The 13,551-nt window shown below is 34.0% G+C and overlaps 1 protein-coding gene across 2 annotated transcripts in view; it reads right to left on the bottom strand.

The window, feature by feature from the left end:
* Positions 1-13,551, bottom strand: part of LOC118198911 (lethal(2) giant larvae protein homolog 1-like) — a 115,307-nt gene that overhangs the window by 50,168 nt on the left and 51,588 nt on the right. For both annotated transcript variants that reach the window (XM_085806566.1, XM_085806565.1), the window contains exons 12-15: positions 13,248-13,457; positions 13,013-13,165; positions 8,370-8,545; positions 579-667 (exon numbers count right to left, since the gene is read on the bottom strand). In XM_085806566.1, the coding sequence (XP_085662692.1) occupies positions 579-667; positions 8,370-8,545; positions 13,013-13,165; positions 13,248-13,457 (628 nt within the window). The remainder of the gene's footprint in view (positions 1-578; positions 668-8,369; positions 8,546-13,012; positions 13,166-13,247; positions 13,458-13,551) is intronic.

A 13,551-nucleotide genomic window follows, 5' to 3' on the forward strand; every position in this document is an offset into this window, starting at 1 on the left:
ACCCTTGTTACATTGCTCAGACTTGTCACAAATCAATAAGCTTAGCTTGTATCTTATAGATTGAGATGTCTATTAAATTTTTTCCTGGTAATACTTAATATTTCACATTACTGCATTAAAGCCATAAACAGTTATCACGGCATGCATATGCATGTAATTACAGTAACGGATCATGATTAAACTCCACGAAGATCTTGCAAAAAGATAACTCATTTCAATGAATGGCATTATACTATAAAACAAATATTACTAACATAAGTAAAATATATATTAAACAGGTTTACAGCTCTGCTTATAATGCAAAGTGTGTAAGAAAATTATTGGTATGTAACAATAATATAATAAAGCTTGAATAGTAGATATGTTAAAAACTTCATATTGCTAATTATACTTTAATTTCTTCAGGAAGTATCTGAATTTTTCCTAGTATAATTCTTCATGAAACCTCAAAATTTATAGTTAATAAAGTGCTTTTACAAAACACAGGATGCGCTGTTTCTGATTAAAATGGTGAAATAATTACTGGAATAATGCCAATTATTGGAAATTAGAAACTGACAGAATTTACAAGTACTTACCATTTGGATTTAAAGTACATTTAGAAATGACAGGCTTCTTCTGAATATAATCAAAAAGAGCAAATCCATGGGCAGTGCCAGCAGACAATCTGAAGAAGTTAAAAATTCACAAAGTTAAAAATCTAAAGAAGTTCAAATTCGCAGCTATTTTCCCAAAAATATTCAAAAGAAAAATTAAGCAACTGAATAATATGAAACGGGGGAAATCTGAAATAAGGAATTTGACTTAAAAGGGAAAGGAATTTTTGAATAATATAAATAGTTTATTAAATTCAATTAAACAGTAATATCTACAAAGTAGAAATTTTAACTACAAAAGCTTATCTGGAAAACTTTAGAGGCAATACGCATGTTAAAATACGTCATTGCTACTAGACAAATGATCTTTTTTTACAGCTGATTAATATTACCAACCATATAATTTATAAATGCTTCTAGAGAACAGAAGTACTAATTATTATAAGATCACCTAATGAAAACAGGAGAATTTCGAGGAAATAGATTTGCATTAATTATTATTTCATACCAGAATAAAATTATGTGCCGTTAGATCAGACATGACAAATCTAAAGAGGAATTTGTGCAGCATCTACACTGGCTATCATAAATTAAGGAAAAATTGCAAAAATAGCGATAACTCCCTCAAAAATTAGCCAAACCGTGTAAAATTTGAATATGTTGCCAAGTGAGAGTAGCCGAGTAAAACTGAAATATGCAAATTAGTGGCGCTGCACTCAAAATATGTCATCTGCAAAGAGAATAAAAGTCCATGTTTGAGAGCAAGCTCACATATTTCACTGTGATAGTGACATCAGAAATCTGAGATAGGCAATTCGTAACAACAATCTCCAGGCATCATTTGCCTGCAGAACTACGATGGAGAGCCATTGGGAGACTAGAGGCAGGATAAAGTCAAACAGAAGTGGCCAGATGGCTAAATGAGAGTCCTTTTGTGGTTCATAGACTTTGGAGGCGATTTCAAACCACAGATTCGGCCTCTAGGATGTTCAGCCAAGGAAGACCAACTGCTACAACGAGCGCTGATGACCGATATTTGACATTATGTGCACACAGTAATAGAATCGCTACTCTGACTCTTCTTAGATCCTCCTTCCCTTTAGCCACCAGAAAGTTAGTGTCAACATCAATTGTGCGTAAAAGGCTTCACGAAGGTGGTCTGTATGCGAGATGACCAGCCATTTCCATGCCGCTCATGTCACGGCATAGGAGGGACCGTTTGCAGTAGACACAACATGTCCACTGGACGCTTGATCAGTGGAAGGCTGTTCTCTTTACGGATGAGTCCAGGTTTAATCAAGAAAGCGATAGTAGGATATGGAGAGAACCTGGAACCCATTATCATCCGTCAAACATCCATTAAAGAAATGCATACAGAAGATGCAGTGTGTGTGTGGGGTGGCATCTCTTTGGGTGGACATACAGACCTCTATGTCTTTTCAATGGAAACCGTGAATGCTCCGTTATAGAGATGGCATCCTTGATGCTTATGTGCACCCATGTGCCGGGGCAATAGGTGATGCTTTCCTGTTGGTTGGTTGGTAACGGAGGACGGGGACGCCTGATGTCTAACAGAGGTAAACAGGCATGTGTCCCGCGCCCTCCACTAACCAGGAACAACTCCCTGGGGACTCAAGAGGCCACCTCGAGAGCTTTTTAGGATGTTAACAAGATCATTTACATGGCCATACAAGGGCAGATTGCATTCGTTTTACCATTTTGACATTTGTTGTTGCAATTTGCTATGGTAATTTTGCACATTCACAATAAAATTCTAATAAAAATACAAATTAAATATACAGATACAAAAATACAGTTACAAAATAATAGGATCAAAATACAGGCTCATAGGGAAAAAAAAAAAATAAATAAAATAAAATAAAATAAATAAATAAAAATAAATTAAGCATTATGCATATACAGAAGAGGAAATGTTAAATACATTTGATTGTACATTATTTGAAAGGTGTCTGTAATAGGGACTTATGTAAATTTTAGGAGTAGACTTATGTGTCTGAGAATGTGGAACTGCATGCTGACTTAGTGTATCATGTCTTGAGAGTTTTGGTTAATGAGGAGAGCACAAATCTTGGCCCATTCTCTTGAGCTTGTTAACAACTTTGCAAATTGTATTTACTGCCGGTTTGTGCTTTATAAGGAAGCGGTGATAAGCTTCACTATTGTTGATAGGAAGAGGGAGGTGATTTCCTGCTGTCAGATGGCATTCAAAAACATAGTGGTCTGGGGAGCCTTCCGCTCCGCAGGCGCATATGTCCGTGGTTGTTATGCCATGTCTATTGAAGTAGGTCAGGAATGGGCCGTGTCCCGTAATATAAGCCGTAAGAGGAGCTATTGCAATGTTGCATTCAGTGCTGACTTTCGGGAGGTAGCTGTATGTACGTCTTCCAGTTGTGCAGTGCGTCCAGTCTTCCTGCCAAAGATTTAGGCCTTGACCCCGTAACAGCCCTTTGAGGTAGGAAGGAGGGGCTGGGATTGTGATTTTTTCAGCTTCTGGATCAGTGGCTGCTTGCTTGGCCAGGCTATAAGCTGCTTCATCCCCTCATTTTCTGCATGTGCCTTGATCCATGTTAAGGAGAGATGTTTCTGCGGGTTGCGCTGTAAAAGTTGTTGTAATTTGATGATCAAGGGCGAGGTGTGGTTGTGATTATCTAGTGCTAGAAGCGTTGACATACTGTCAGTGAAAATTTTCGCCCGTTCTATATTATTATTGAAAATGTAATCTACCGCGGTTATAATTGCTTGCACCTCCGCCTGGAACACACTGTTGTTTACGTCAAGGCGTCCTTTCCATACATGGATGATTCTTCCTTTGTCATAGTGTGCAAAGGCACTGCCTACTCCATCTTCCTGCTTAGAGCCGTCAGTGTATATTTGCGTATCCCTTGAAACTCGCGTCATTGACAGTGGCTGTATCCGTGAGATGTTAATTCTTATTCCTGTGCCTTTACGTGCAAGTTGAGTGTGAAGAGTGTTACCTGGGCTTTGAAATTGCAGAGGGCTGTATGTTATGTTGCCAAATGTTGCATCTTTGCAGAGGTATATGAGGGTGGTGTACACTGCCTCTTGTTCTGCCCGTATGTGGAGTGGAATGAGCCCTGCAAGGACTGTCGCTGAGCTGGTGGCTGTGGTGCGGTACGCTTTACAGAGATTCAGGGCGAATGGTCGTTGAAGAGACGTAAGATGTTTGATCTTTCGTCCTCCCATCGGTTGGGCCCATACGGCAGCAGCATACAAGACTATTTTTTCAGCTACCACATGGTAGAGGATCTTCTGAATATGATGATTCTGACCCCAGTTTTTACCTTGGAAGGCACGGGCCTTTCTGGCTATAGCTGATGTTTTGTTTTTTAGTTCTTGGATGTGAGGGATCCAGGTTAGTTTTTTATCCCAGATTACACCTAGGTATTTTAGCGTTTGGACAACCTTTATGTTGGCTCCTTGTAGTTTGATGCAGGGGCGGCGCATTGGATTCGTGCCTGCTTTGGGTATTAATATTGCTGATGACTTTGCGGTAGAGATTGTAAGCTTTAAGTTGCTGCAGATATTGGCGAGGAGGGAGCAGACTTCGGTGCCGTTTTTCTCGAGCTCCGCACGAGTGCGACCTTTGACAAGAACAGCTGCGTCGTCTGCGTAGGCGATGACACTTGTATGTCGTGGCCAGTTTGCATCCAGTACAGAGTTGAATGTTAAATTCCAGAGAATCGGTCCAGCACAAGAGCCTTGGGGACATCCTCTTTCTTGCATTTTGAAGGTAGTGTCATTGTTGAGTGGCTATGAGAAGACTACGATTCTCTAGATAACTACTAAAAACACTGAAGAGGTTGGATGGACACTGTGCGTCTCGAAGGGCCTGTCTTATCGCTGGCCACCAGAGTGTGTCAAACGCACTCTGGAGGTCAATGGATATGAAAGCTGTATGGAAACCTGTGGTGCTATTGCGTTGAATTGTTTCACGAATTTTGCAGAGGGCATGCGTAGTGGACAGACCAGTGCGAAAGCCATACTGCCTGGGGCTGAGATAATTGTTGCTATGGAGATATTTTAGTCTGTTAACAATTAATTTCTCGTAAATTTTGCCCAGGGTTGGCAAAAGGCATATCGGGCGAAAAGAGCGCGGGTCTTGGGGATGCTTTCCTGTTACAAGACGATAACTCAAGACTACACAGGGCTCGCATCATATAAGATTATCTTCAACAAGAATCAAATATGCGCATAGAGTGGCCAGCTCGATTCCCGGACTTGAATCCGAGATGATTTAGAGAGACATCTAGCTGCTCTCAGTCTGCCCCCTCAGACCCTTGCAACAGCTTTGCAAGAGCAATGGCTCTCACTTCCTATGGAACTGATAGACCGCATAATTGAAAGCATCATGCATCACTGTATGTGCTGTACTGTTTCTAGAGGCGACCATATTCCCTATTGAAGATACTTTTCCAAACTGACACCTTTGATTTGTTCATTTTATACATGTGCTAATTTCTATACTACAATCATTGTCTGGTAATTTATTTTTGTGTTATTTGATACCTTATTATGTGTTGTATATTTTGGGTAAGTTTCATAAAATTCTACACGTAACTTTCTCAGTAATCGTGATTTTTGTGATTTTTCCTTAATTTATGATAACCAGTGTAATTTAAGTATGGCATTTATACGAAATAATTCAGTATTAACATGACATATCTATCTATCTATGGGCAAATCTTTCTGGAAAACTATATTCCACTTTAATAAGTTTATTCAGGAGGGAAATTAATTAAATAAAAAAATGACTAATTGGGATGTCTCCTAAAAAACTTAACTGATTTAATGTTGATAATTTGAAGAATTAATTTTGTGATAAAAATGGTTTACTAAATTATGCAAAAAGTACAAAGGCTCTTTCCTAATTATATGGAGAAAAGACTTTTTGGAGAACACTGTTAAGGAAACTGCCCCATTACATTATACAGCAAAAAGTCCAAAATCCGGACAACCATTATCCGGAATGATCTAAAATCTGGACCTCAAATCCATAAACTTTTTTATATGCTTTACGCATGTGCATTTGATTTTTCCTTCCATAATAAAACATGGAGATTTTCACTTAAAAATTCCGAATCTTAATTTCACTTATGCACTAAATAAAATACATCATTATGAAAAAACAATCTAAAACAGAAACATTCAGCTATTTTATATCCCTGACCCCGACCTGGTGAGTCATATTTTGCTTTCATCAGGGCATGTTTATCAATACATGACAGCTTCAGTAATAACTCGTGCAGTGATGTCTAAACTTTTTTTATATTAATTGAATAACTAGAGTAAGGCAACCTTTCAACATTACGCTTGGCGATGATTATAGATTTTTTTAATGGGCTAAGAAATGTTGGTGAGAAAAAATTCAACAAAAATTTCTTTTCATATGCTAAAAATAGATTTTGTTAATGAAACTAATAGGCCAAAAGATTATATTTAATGCTATTTTAATTAAGAATAACTGATATGTTATTTACCATAAACTCAGAAACCGCGGCAGAATTTAGGGAAGACACAATTTTTGGAATTTGGGGAAGCACTGAGCGGCAAAATTAAGGGATGAGAAGTTTTTTATAATTTGGGGGGTGGTAGCACTGGTTTCCAAAGTTTAGGTACGGTGAAAATTTAGAACTTAGGAAGGCACTTTGTAACAGAATTTAGAGACTGCACCAGGCGGTATCTAGCGCCGGCCCTAGATAAAGCCTTAAGTATATGAGGGAGTTTATTTATTCAGGATTAATTTTAAACTTGTGCAAGAAATACTATACCTAGTAAATAACTAATACAATTCAGGCTTAATTCAGTACACAATAGGAGCAAGACAAAATTTAATGAAACAACTTGACTTTCGTTGCCAATCTTGTGATACACAGCCAATAATGTATAACGAACGCTATTAAGCTAGGCTAAAATTATTTTAACTGATTCTAAAGGCATTTATTTCAGTTAATGTATCAGACTGCACTGCTCCTTAATCTTCCAATTTGATCCAGCTTATTATTTTTTGCAGACTGTTATTACAGGAATTTATAAAAATTAAGCTTGTACTTTCGATTACATTGAAAAGAGATTACAGTTCTGGAGCTGCTAAATGATCTACAAAGGGAAACCACGTTTCGTTGTCCATTAAACAAAAAGTGGAATTGCTGCAAAAAATGGATAAAGGCATATCCGTTTCAAAATTGTACGAGGAGTATGGGATTGGAAAGTCAACTATACGTGACATAAGAAAAACGAACTTTTTGAATTTTTTATGGAAGCAAGTTAAACAACTTACATTGAAAGAAATGTTTAATAAAGCAAACAAATAAATAGAATTTTTTTTTTTTTTTTTTTTTTTTTTTTTTTGTAAATTTTGATACCCTTTAGATCATAATTGTTCTTTATTTCATAAATTACGATTTCACATTTTTAATTGTATGCCATCTTACCAGATTTAAATTGATCTATTATCCGGAAAAATCCCAAATCCGGAATCGCCGAAGTCCTGACGTGTACAGATTTCGGACTTCGTACTGTACGAATAAAATCTAATGCACAGCTAATACTCTAATCACCGAGTCATCCTCTTTTTTGACAGGCAGGGCTTTTAATAAGTATTAATACACTCTTTATTAGTATAGTGGTTAATTATGCTGGTTGCCATTATCATTAGATCTGGGTTCAAACAACAGAGAAGGCTTCGATGTTTGTAAATGTACAGAATCTGAAGTATGGAAGCACTTAAAATGTATGACAAGCTGAAGAGGAATGGGAAACTCTTGGATCTGTTCTCCTCCATAAGAATTCCGTTAAATATGGGATGAACTTGGGTAAAGTTATACTATCACCTATAAGTTGGCCAAAGCCAGTGACAGATGCAATCCTGTATTCCTTGCAATTTAAAAATTTTTCTTTTGATGTTGACTTAAGATAAATCATAACTCTTAACAGTGCCATTTCTTGAAAATACTAAATTCGTAAACCAGTCCTTGAATAAGTCAAAATTAATTGAACTTTACAATGTGTGACATTTATCCATTTCAGGAAGAAGCACATATTTGTTTCATTAAAAAGTTTACAAATGTAATGTCACAAAAAGTATAGATAAGTTTAAGTAACTGAAAATGTCTTGTTCCTACTACTATCATAAAAAAATCTTTTCCAGGATACATTCCAGGATTTCACACTATTATTGGTCATTGAATTATATAAATTACTCGAAAAACTAGTATGCAGTTCATTACAGACTATACTGGCTATAATAAATCCCATAATGTATTAGACGAGAGAAATTTCATCCTTTTTCTTTGTAATCTGACTGGCTTTTCTTTTTATTCACTATAAAAAAATTTAATTAATGATAAATGTCACTTGCAGTTGTCTTCTCATTAAAAAGAGAATCAATATTCATCAAATTTTAAAAGTTTAATTTTTTTTTTTTTTTTTTTTTTTTTTTTCAAATTCTGTTGAAAAAACTGGGAAGTTTACCCAAGGAAAAAAAAAAAATCACCTTTTTTCCCCCTCCCATTCTTTTTTACCATTTCATATTATGAGTTCTTTTAAATGGGCTCCCATTTAAAAGAACTCATGAAATCTTAAAACTATTACATTATCACTTAGTTTTTTAAATAAGTACTACCACTATAAAATAAATTCTATATTTTATAACTATACTTCAGAGATTGCAGGCAAAATAATATATATGCAAGAATATGGAAACTACATTAAAAATATGTAATAAAGACTTACAATCCCCATTCAGTATGTAGAGCTATGGCAGTCACAGCAGCAGGAGGAGTTAGTTGCTCTATAACACTGGGTACAAAACCAGACTCAAATTTTAAAGACCCATGTTTAAGGGTTAGTTGGTCATGACCCTTCCAGACAAAATTATCTCGATCACTCACAATATTTACTGAGTGTACCTAAAAAATTTTGTATTTAGAATATTTTAATAAGTATTTATTTGTGGCAAAATATCTAATAAATCTATTTTGCAATAAAATCTATAACACATCAGTCGAAAGGTAAAAGTATAATCATCACATTACAAACATAGAAAATCTTTTATAAATGCAACAATGGAATTATTTCAATGAGCAAAACCTAATAAACTTAATAGGAATATATCTTCTGCTCCATTGCTAAAATCGCAAATCTGCAGCTTCTCTTTTCTATCCATTTTTTAGCATGTCACTCAAAATGCATTGTAAAATAAACTTCATTTTCAGGAAATTTTTTTATGTGCATGATTTTTCACTATTTATTAACAAAAACACATACACATAAAAACATTTTGTTAAAAATTTACTCAGAAAATATAACAAATACTGAAGATTTATTTCAATAAAAAATGCTAGTTCAGCAACTTTAAAAATGACATTTATTTCAGACATTTCCCCACCCCCTCCAAATGGCAGATTGTGAACAGTTACAGTGTAACACAGTCCATTAATCTATACAAGGCTAGATGTGGTGGTCTCTATTATGGAGGCACCTAATAGGTGGGACACTATTGCCTCCTATGAAGGGGATGGACAGTTACAACCATGCTTTCTCCGGGATTTGAACCCAGGCCCTTCGGTATCGCAGTCAGGCATCCCTAACCACTAATACTGTCTGGGAAGCTTTATTTCAGACATTTATTTTATTTATGTGTATGACAAAATTTGTTTATATACATAACAAAACGATTGTGTATGATTGTCATTTCCTGAAAATTGTACACATAACAAAAGTTACATTACACTTTTCAAACACATACCAAATGTTAAATTTCACTTTTCTAAACACAGTGACTTCACAGAAAACTTTAAAAGCACTCCATCATTTTCGCAGGGAGATAACAGATACATGTTTAGATATATGAATGAAGTTGAACAAAAAGGGTCAAGTGAATTTCACAATTATTAATTTCAATGATTTTTGTATAATTAATGATCTACATAAATGGATCAAAATCTGAATGTCATTTACAACTAATATAATCAGTTATAGACAACCTTCACAGTATCACTTTAAGCTTTTAACAAAGAAATTTTTTTAACCAGTTAAATGCGATTGACCAGTATACTCATCATGCATATAATGAAATGGAAAGATAAGAGGGAGGTTTATTAAGCAAGTACAGTCAAAAGTCGTTAATTCGGACACCCATAATCCGGAATGATCTATAATCCGGACCTCAAAGCTAAAATCTTTCTGCGCATGCGCCGCATTTACGCATGGGCATAGGCGTTTTACTCATGCGCCCAAGACATTTACGACTGCGCATATGCGTCTGCACAAGTGCAGAATAAGTTTTCGCGTGCGCGTTTAATGTATAACGGACGGTATAAGCTAAAATTATCTAATTATCTATTTCAGTTAATGTTGATGATTGCGTTGTTCCTTAATCTTCGAATTGGATCCGGCTTATTATTTTTTGCAGACTGTAAGAGCAATTTTCTAAAAGTAAGCTTGAACTTTCGATTATGTCAAATAGAATTTCCGATGCTGGAGCTCCCAAAGATCTAGAAAACGAAAGTATGTTTCAATGTCCATCAAACAAAAGCAGATGTTTTTATTTTATTTGGCTTATAATTCCTTACTAAATGTAGTATTTAATTTCGATGTACTCCTTTGATATGATTTAAATCAAATTCCTCGTCATTATAAATACCACGAATACAAATCAAATAGTTTTCTGGTTGCAATTTTCTAATTTCGGCTATGCGTAAGGTATGCTTTACGCATCCGCGTGTTGAAAGAAATGTTTAATAAAGTAAACAAATAAATATTAGGCTTCTTTTTTGGTAAATTTTGATACTCTTTAGATCATAATTGCTCATTATTTTATAAATTACGGTTTCATATTTTTAATTTTATAATTTCTGCATGCCATCTTACCAGATTTAAACTGATGATCTATAATCCGGAAAAATCGATAATCCGGAATCGCCGAAGTCCCGACGAGTCCGGATTAAAGACTTTTGACTGTACTGTACATAATGACAACATAATAGAAACAGAGAAAAGAAAAATAACAAAGAAACCAGAGCTAGTGATTATAATAAAAAATGGGTGGAGTGGATATGAGCGATGGAATTATCATAGCGTACCAAACAGCAATAAAACAACTAAAGTACTACAAAAAGATCTTTCTCCATTTCTCAAGACATTATGCGTCTGAATGCATTCATATTATATAAAAAATAATAGAACATTATTGCATATCAACTTTTTCTCAAATTTATTGAAGGCACTTTTGCGACGTATCCAATTGAAACAAATAAAAAAAATCGAAACAAACTCTGCTATTTAGACCTAATATAAGCTATTTAGGTGGGAATCATGTTTTGGATTATATACCCAGAACATCAGAAAAAAACAATGCTATGCAAATGTGTTCACATTGCCACAAACGTAAGATCAGGAAGGAATCATGTTACTAGTGTTCAATTTGCAAAGGCCCATTGTGTATAGTACCCTGTTTCACTAAATATCACTCCACAGCAGGAATTTAAATTCTTACTTTTATATGTATAATATTTAATTTACTGCATTTTTAGTTTCATATGTATGTAATATATGCTTATGTTAACCAAATAAGTAAATATTAGTAATAAAATTTTCAATTTTATAAAATAAATCCATCTTTTTCATCAAATATCTTACCAGTGCAACTTACTCTGTGATTGACGAATATACTAGTCATGGCTCATATCTGGCGACACAAAACGGTGTGCACTCTTAAACGAGAGCACCACAGTTACCTGATTAAATATTGCATTTGCCCGAGAGTTAAAATGCTACATTAATTTCTAATACAAACTTATGTGCATGGTTAAGAAAATAAGCAGAAATAATAACATTCAAAATCATATGTCTTCAATAGTTTTAGTACAAGCTTTATATTGTGTTAAACTTTTATTAAATATCTTTGGAAACAATGATAAACAAATCGATCATAAAAAAATAGAAAAAATATTCTTAAGAACTGTGTTCATTGCTTTTACATCATTTGGTTTGCTACTCCGCAATAGATTAAATTTTGAAGTTAAATATCTTATGCCTTATTAAATGGCAACATGCCAGCATGTAGAAGATAAAAATTATTTTACATCAGGTAGTTTCAACACAGCTTTTAAACAGCTGAGTTTGTTGCTTAAAACTGAAGGATCACATTTACCTTTTTACTGAAAGATACCCGACTGCTACATGGCAACAGTCCGGTACGCTGGAGATAAAAAGTGTTTTATTTTGAGCAGTACTGCCAATGTTTGCTTTTAAATAAATGAGTTTATTAATAAAAATCTGTCAAATTTGTACAACATAAAATAATTTCAAAATTCAAGCTTCTAGATGCAGATATTTGGGTGAAGGTGTATCTTCAAAATTTTGTCACTCAAGATGCCACTTTTTCACAATGCAAGGAATATATATATATATAAATGGATATTCATTGTTTATTAATAGATTGTTAGATTTTGATCCTCAAGTAATAAAACTGCTATTGAGAATTAATTTATTTTCAGCATTTGAAAACATAAATTACTTCCAAAATTCTTTTGCCATTTTAGAATTAAAGAATGCCATACATTAATAAATCACAAATGAATATCACTCAATGGCATTAATCTCAAACTATTCTATTTTTTAATCCGCCCCTCAAGAACCAAAAAAGATGTTAAAAATCACAAATTTTGAAATTAAACTTGTCAGTTTTTGTCATATGAAATTCAAATTTTTTGCATTTTGTTTTTCAGAAAAACATTAAACTTTTTTTTACATTTAACTGTAGGGACTGGGAGACTATATAAAAAAATTAAATTTTACAATTTTTACAAAAGTTAACTTTTAAAAATACCAAATTATGAATATTTGCATCATTAAAATATTTAGGTAGTTGGAAATATATGTCTATGCAAACAACTTAAAGCACTAATAACTTTTGTGAACATTATGTGTAAGACAGGTTATCATATGTCCTCATTATACTATATAATCCTTACTTTCAAGGATTAAATTAATATTCAGAATGAATTTTCAAATGTTTAAACATGAATATCTAGAAACTAGAATTTAAGTATTTTAATTTTATTCAGCTTTTAAACAATGGAAGTTAAAAATCTACTTCTAGAGTGACAAGATAAAAGTTTGGAAGAACAGAATAAGCATTTCCAAAAATCCCACACAATGCCTGCTCAGCATCTAGCATTGTGGTCCAAACAAATTTTGTTCCAAAGACATTGTGGTCCAAAGTCAGTATTCACTACTACCATTTAAAATAAAAACTATTCTAAACATATATAAAAACATTAAAATATTTTTGCTTACATACAAAAGAATTGTGATAAACATAATTACATCAGGGAAACTAGCGTGGTTCAGATTCACATTAATATACATACTTCCAATTCTTTTTCTATCTCCTCATCTTTCAACTCGAATAAAATAATCTGACCCGCAGTTCCTGCTACAATAAGGGTCTTAGTTGAGACACATAACAAAGTTTTCTTCACAGCTAGGCGGGGATCATCACTATATGGATCAAAACTTCCAACCTATTGAAAGAAAATTTTTTAAATGAACGAGTTCCAGTATACAATTGTTACAACATAAATTGAAAGATTTCTGAATTTTAACCTTTCTAAATGGTGGCCATTCCTCTTCCTCAGCTGGTGGCTCTCCTTCCTCGCCCACAAATAAATTTGATGTATGAATAGTGTAAAGATGAGACAAGGCGACATCTGAAGCATCCCAAAATCTTACAGACCCATCTTCATGCCCAGTAAGTAAAAGATTGTGAGAAGTTGGTTCTTCTAACAAATTTATTCCACCCGTGATAGGCCATTCCTGAAATAATAAAAGAGATTTAAATTGAAAAGATACTAAACAAAATATTACTTTTGCAGAATTTTAACATTCTATAAATTGAAACATGTAAACC

This window comes from Stegodyphus dumicola, chromosome 12 (assembly GCF_044657685.1).
Source record: "Stegodyphus dumicola isolate Sdum_Otavi_A_Nest chromosome 12, ASM4465768v1".
Lineage (NCBI taxonomy): Eukaryota > Metazoa > Arthropoda > Arachnida > Araneae > Eresidae > Stegodyphus > Stegodyphus dumicola.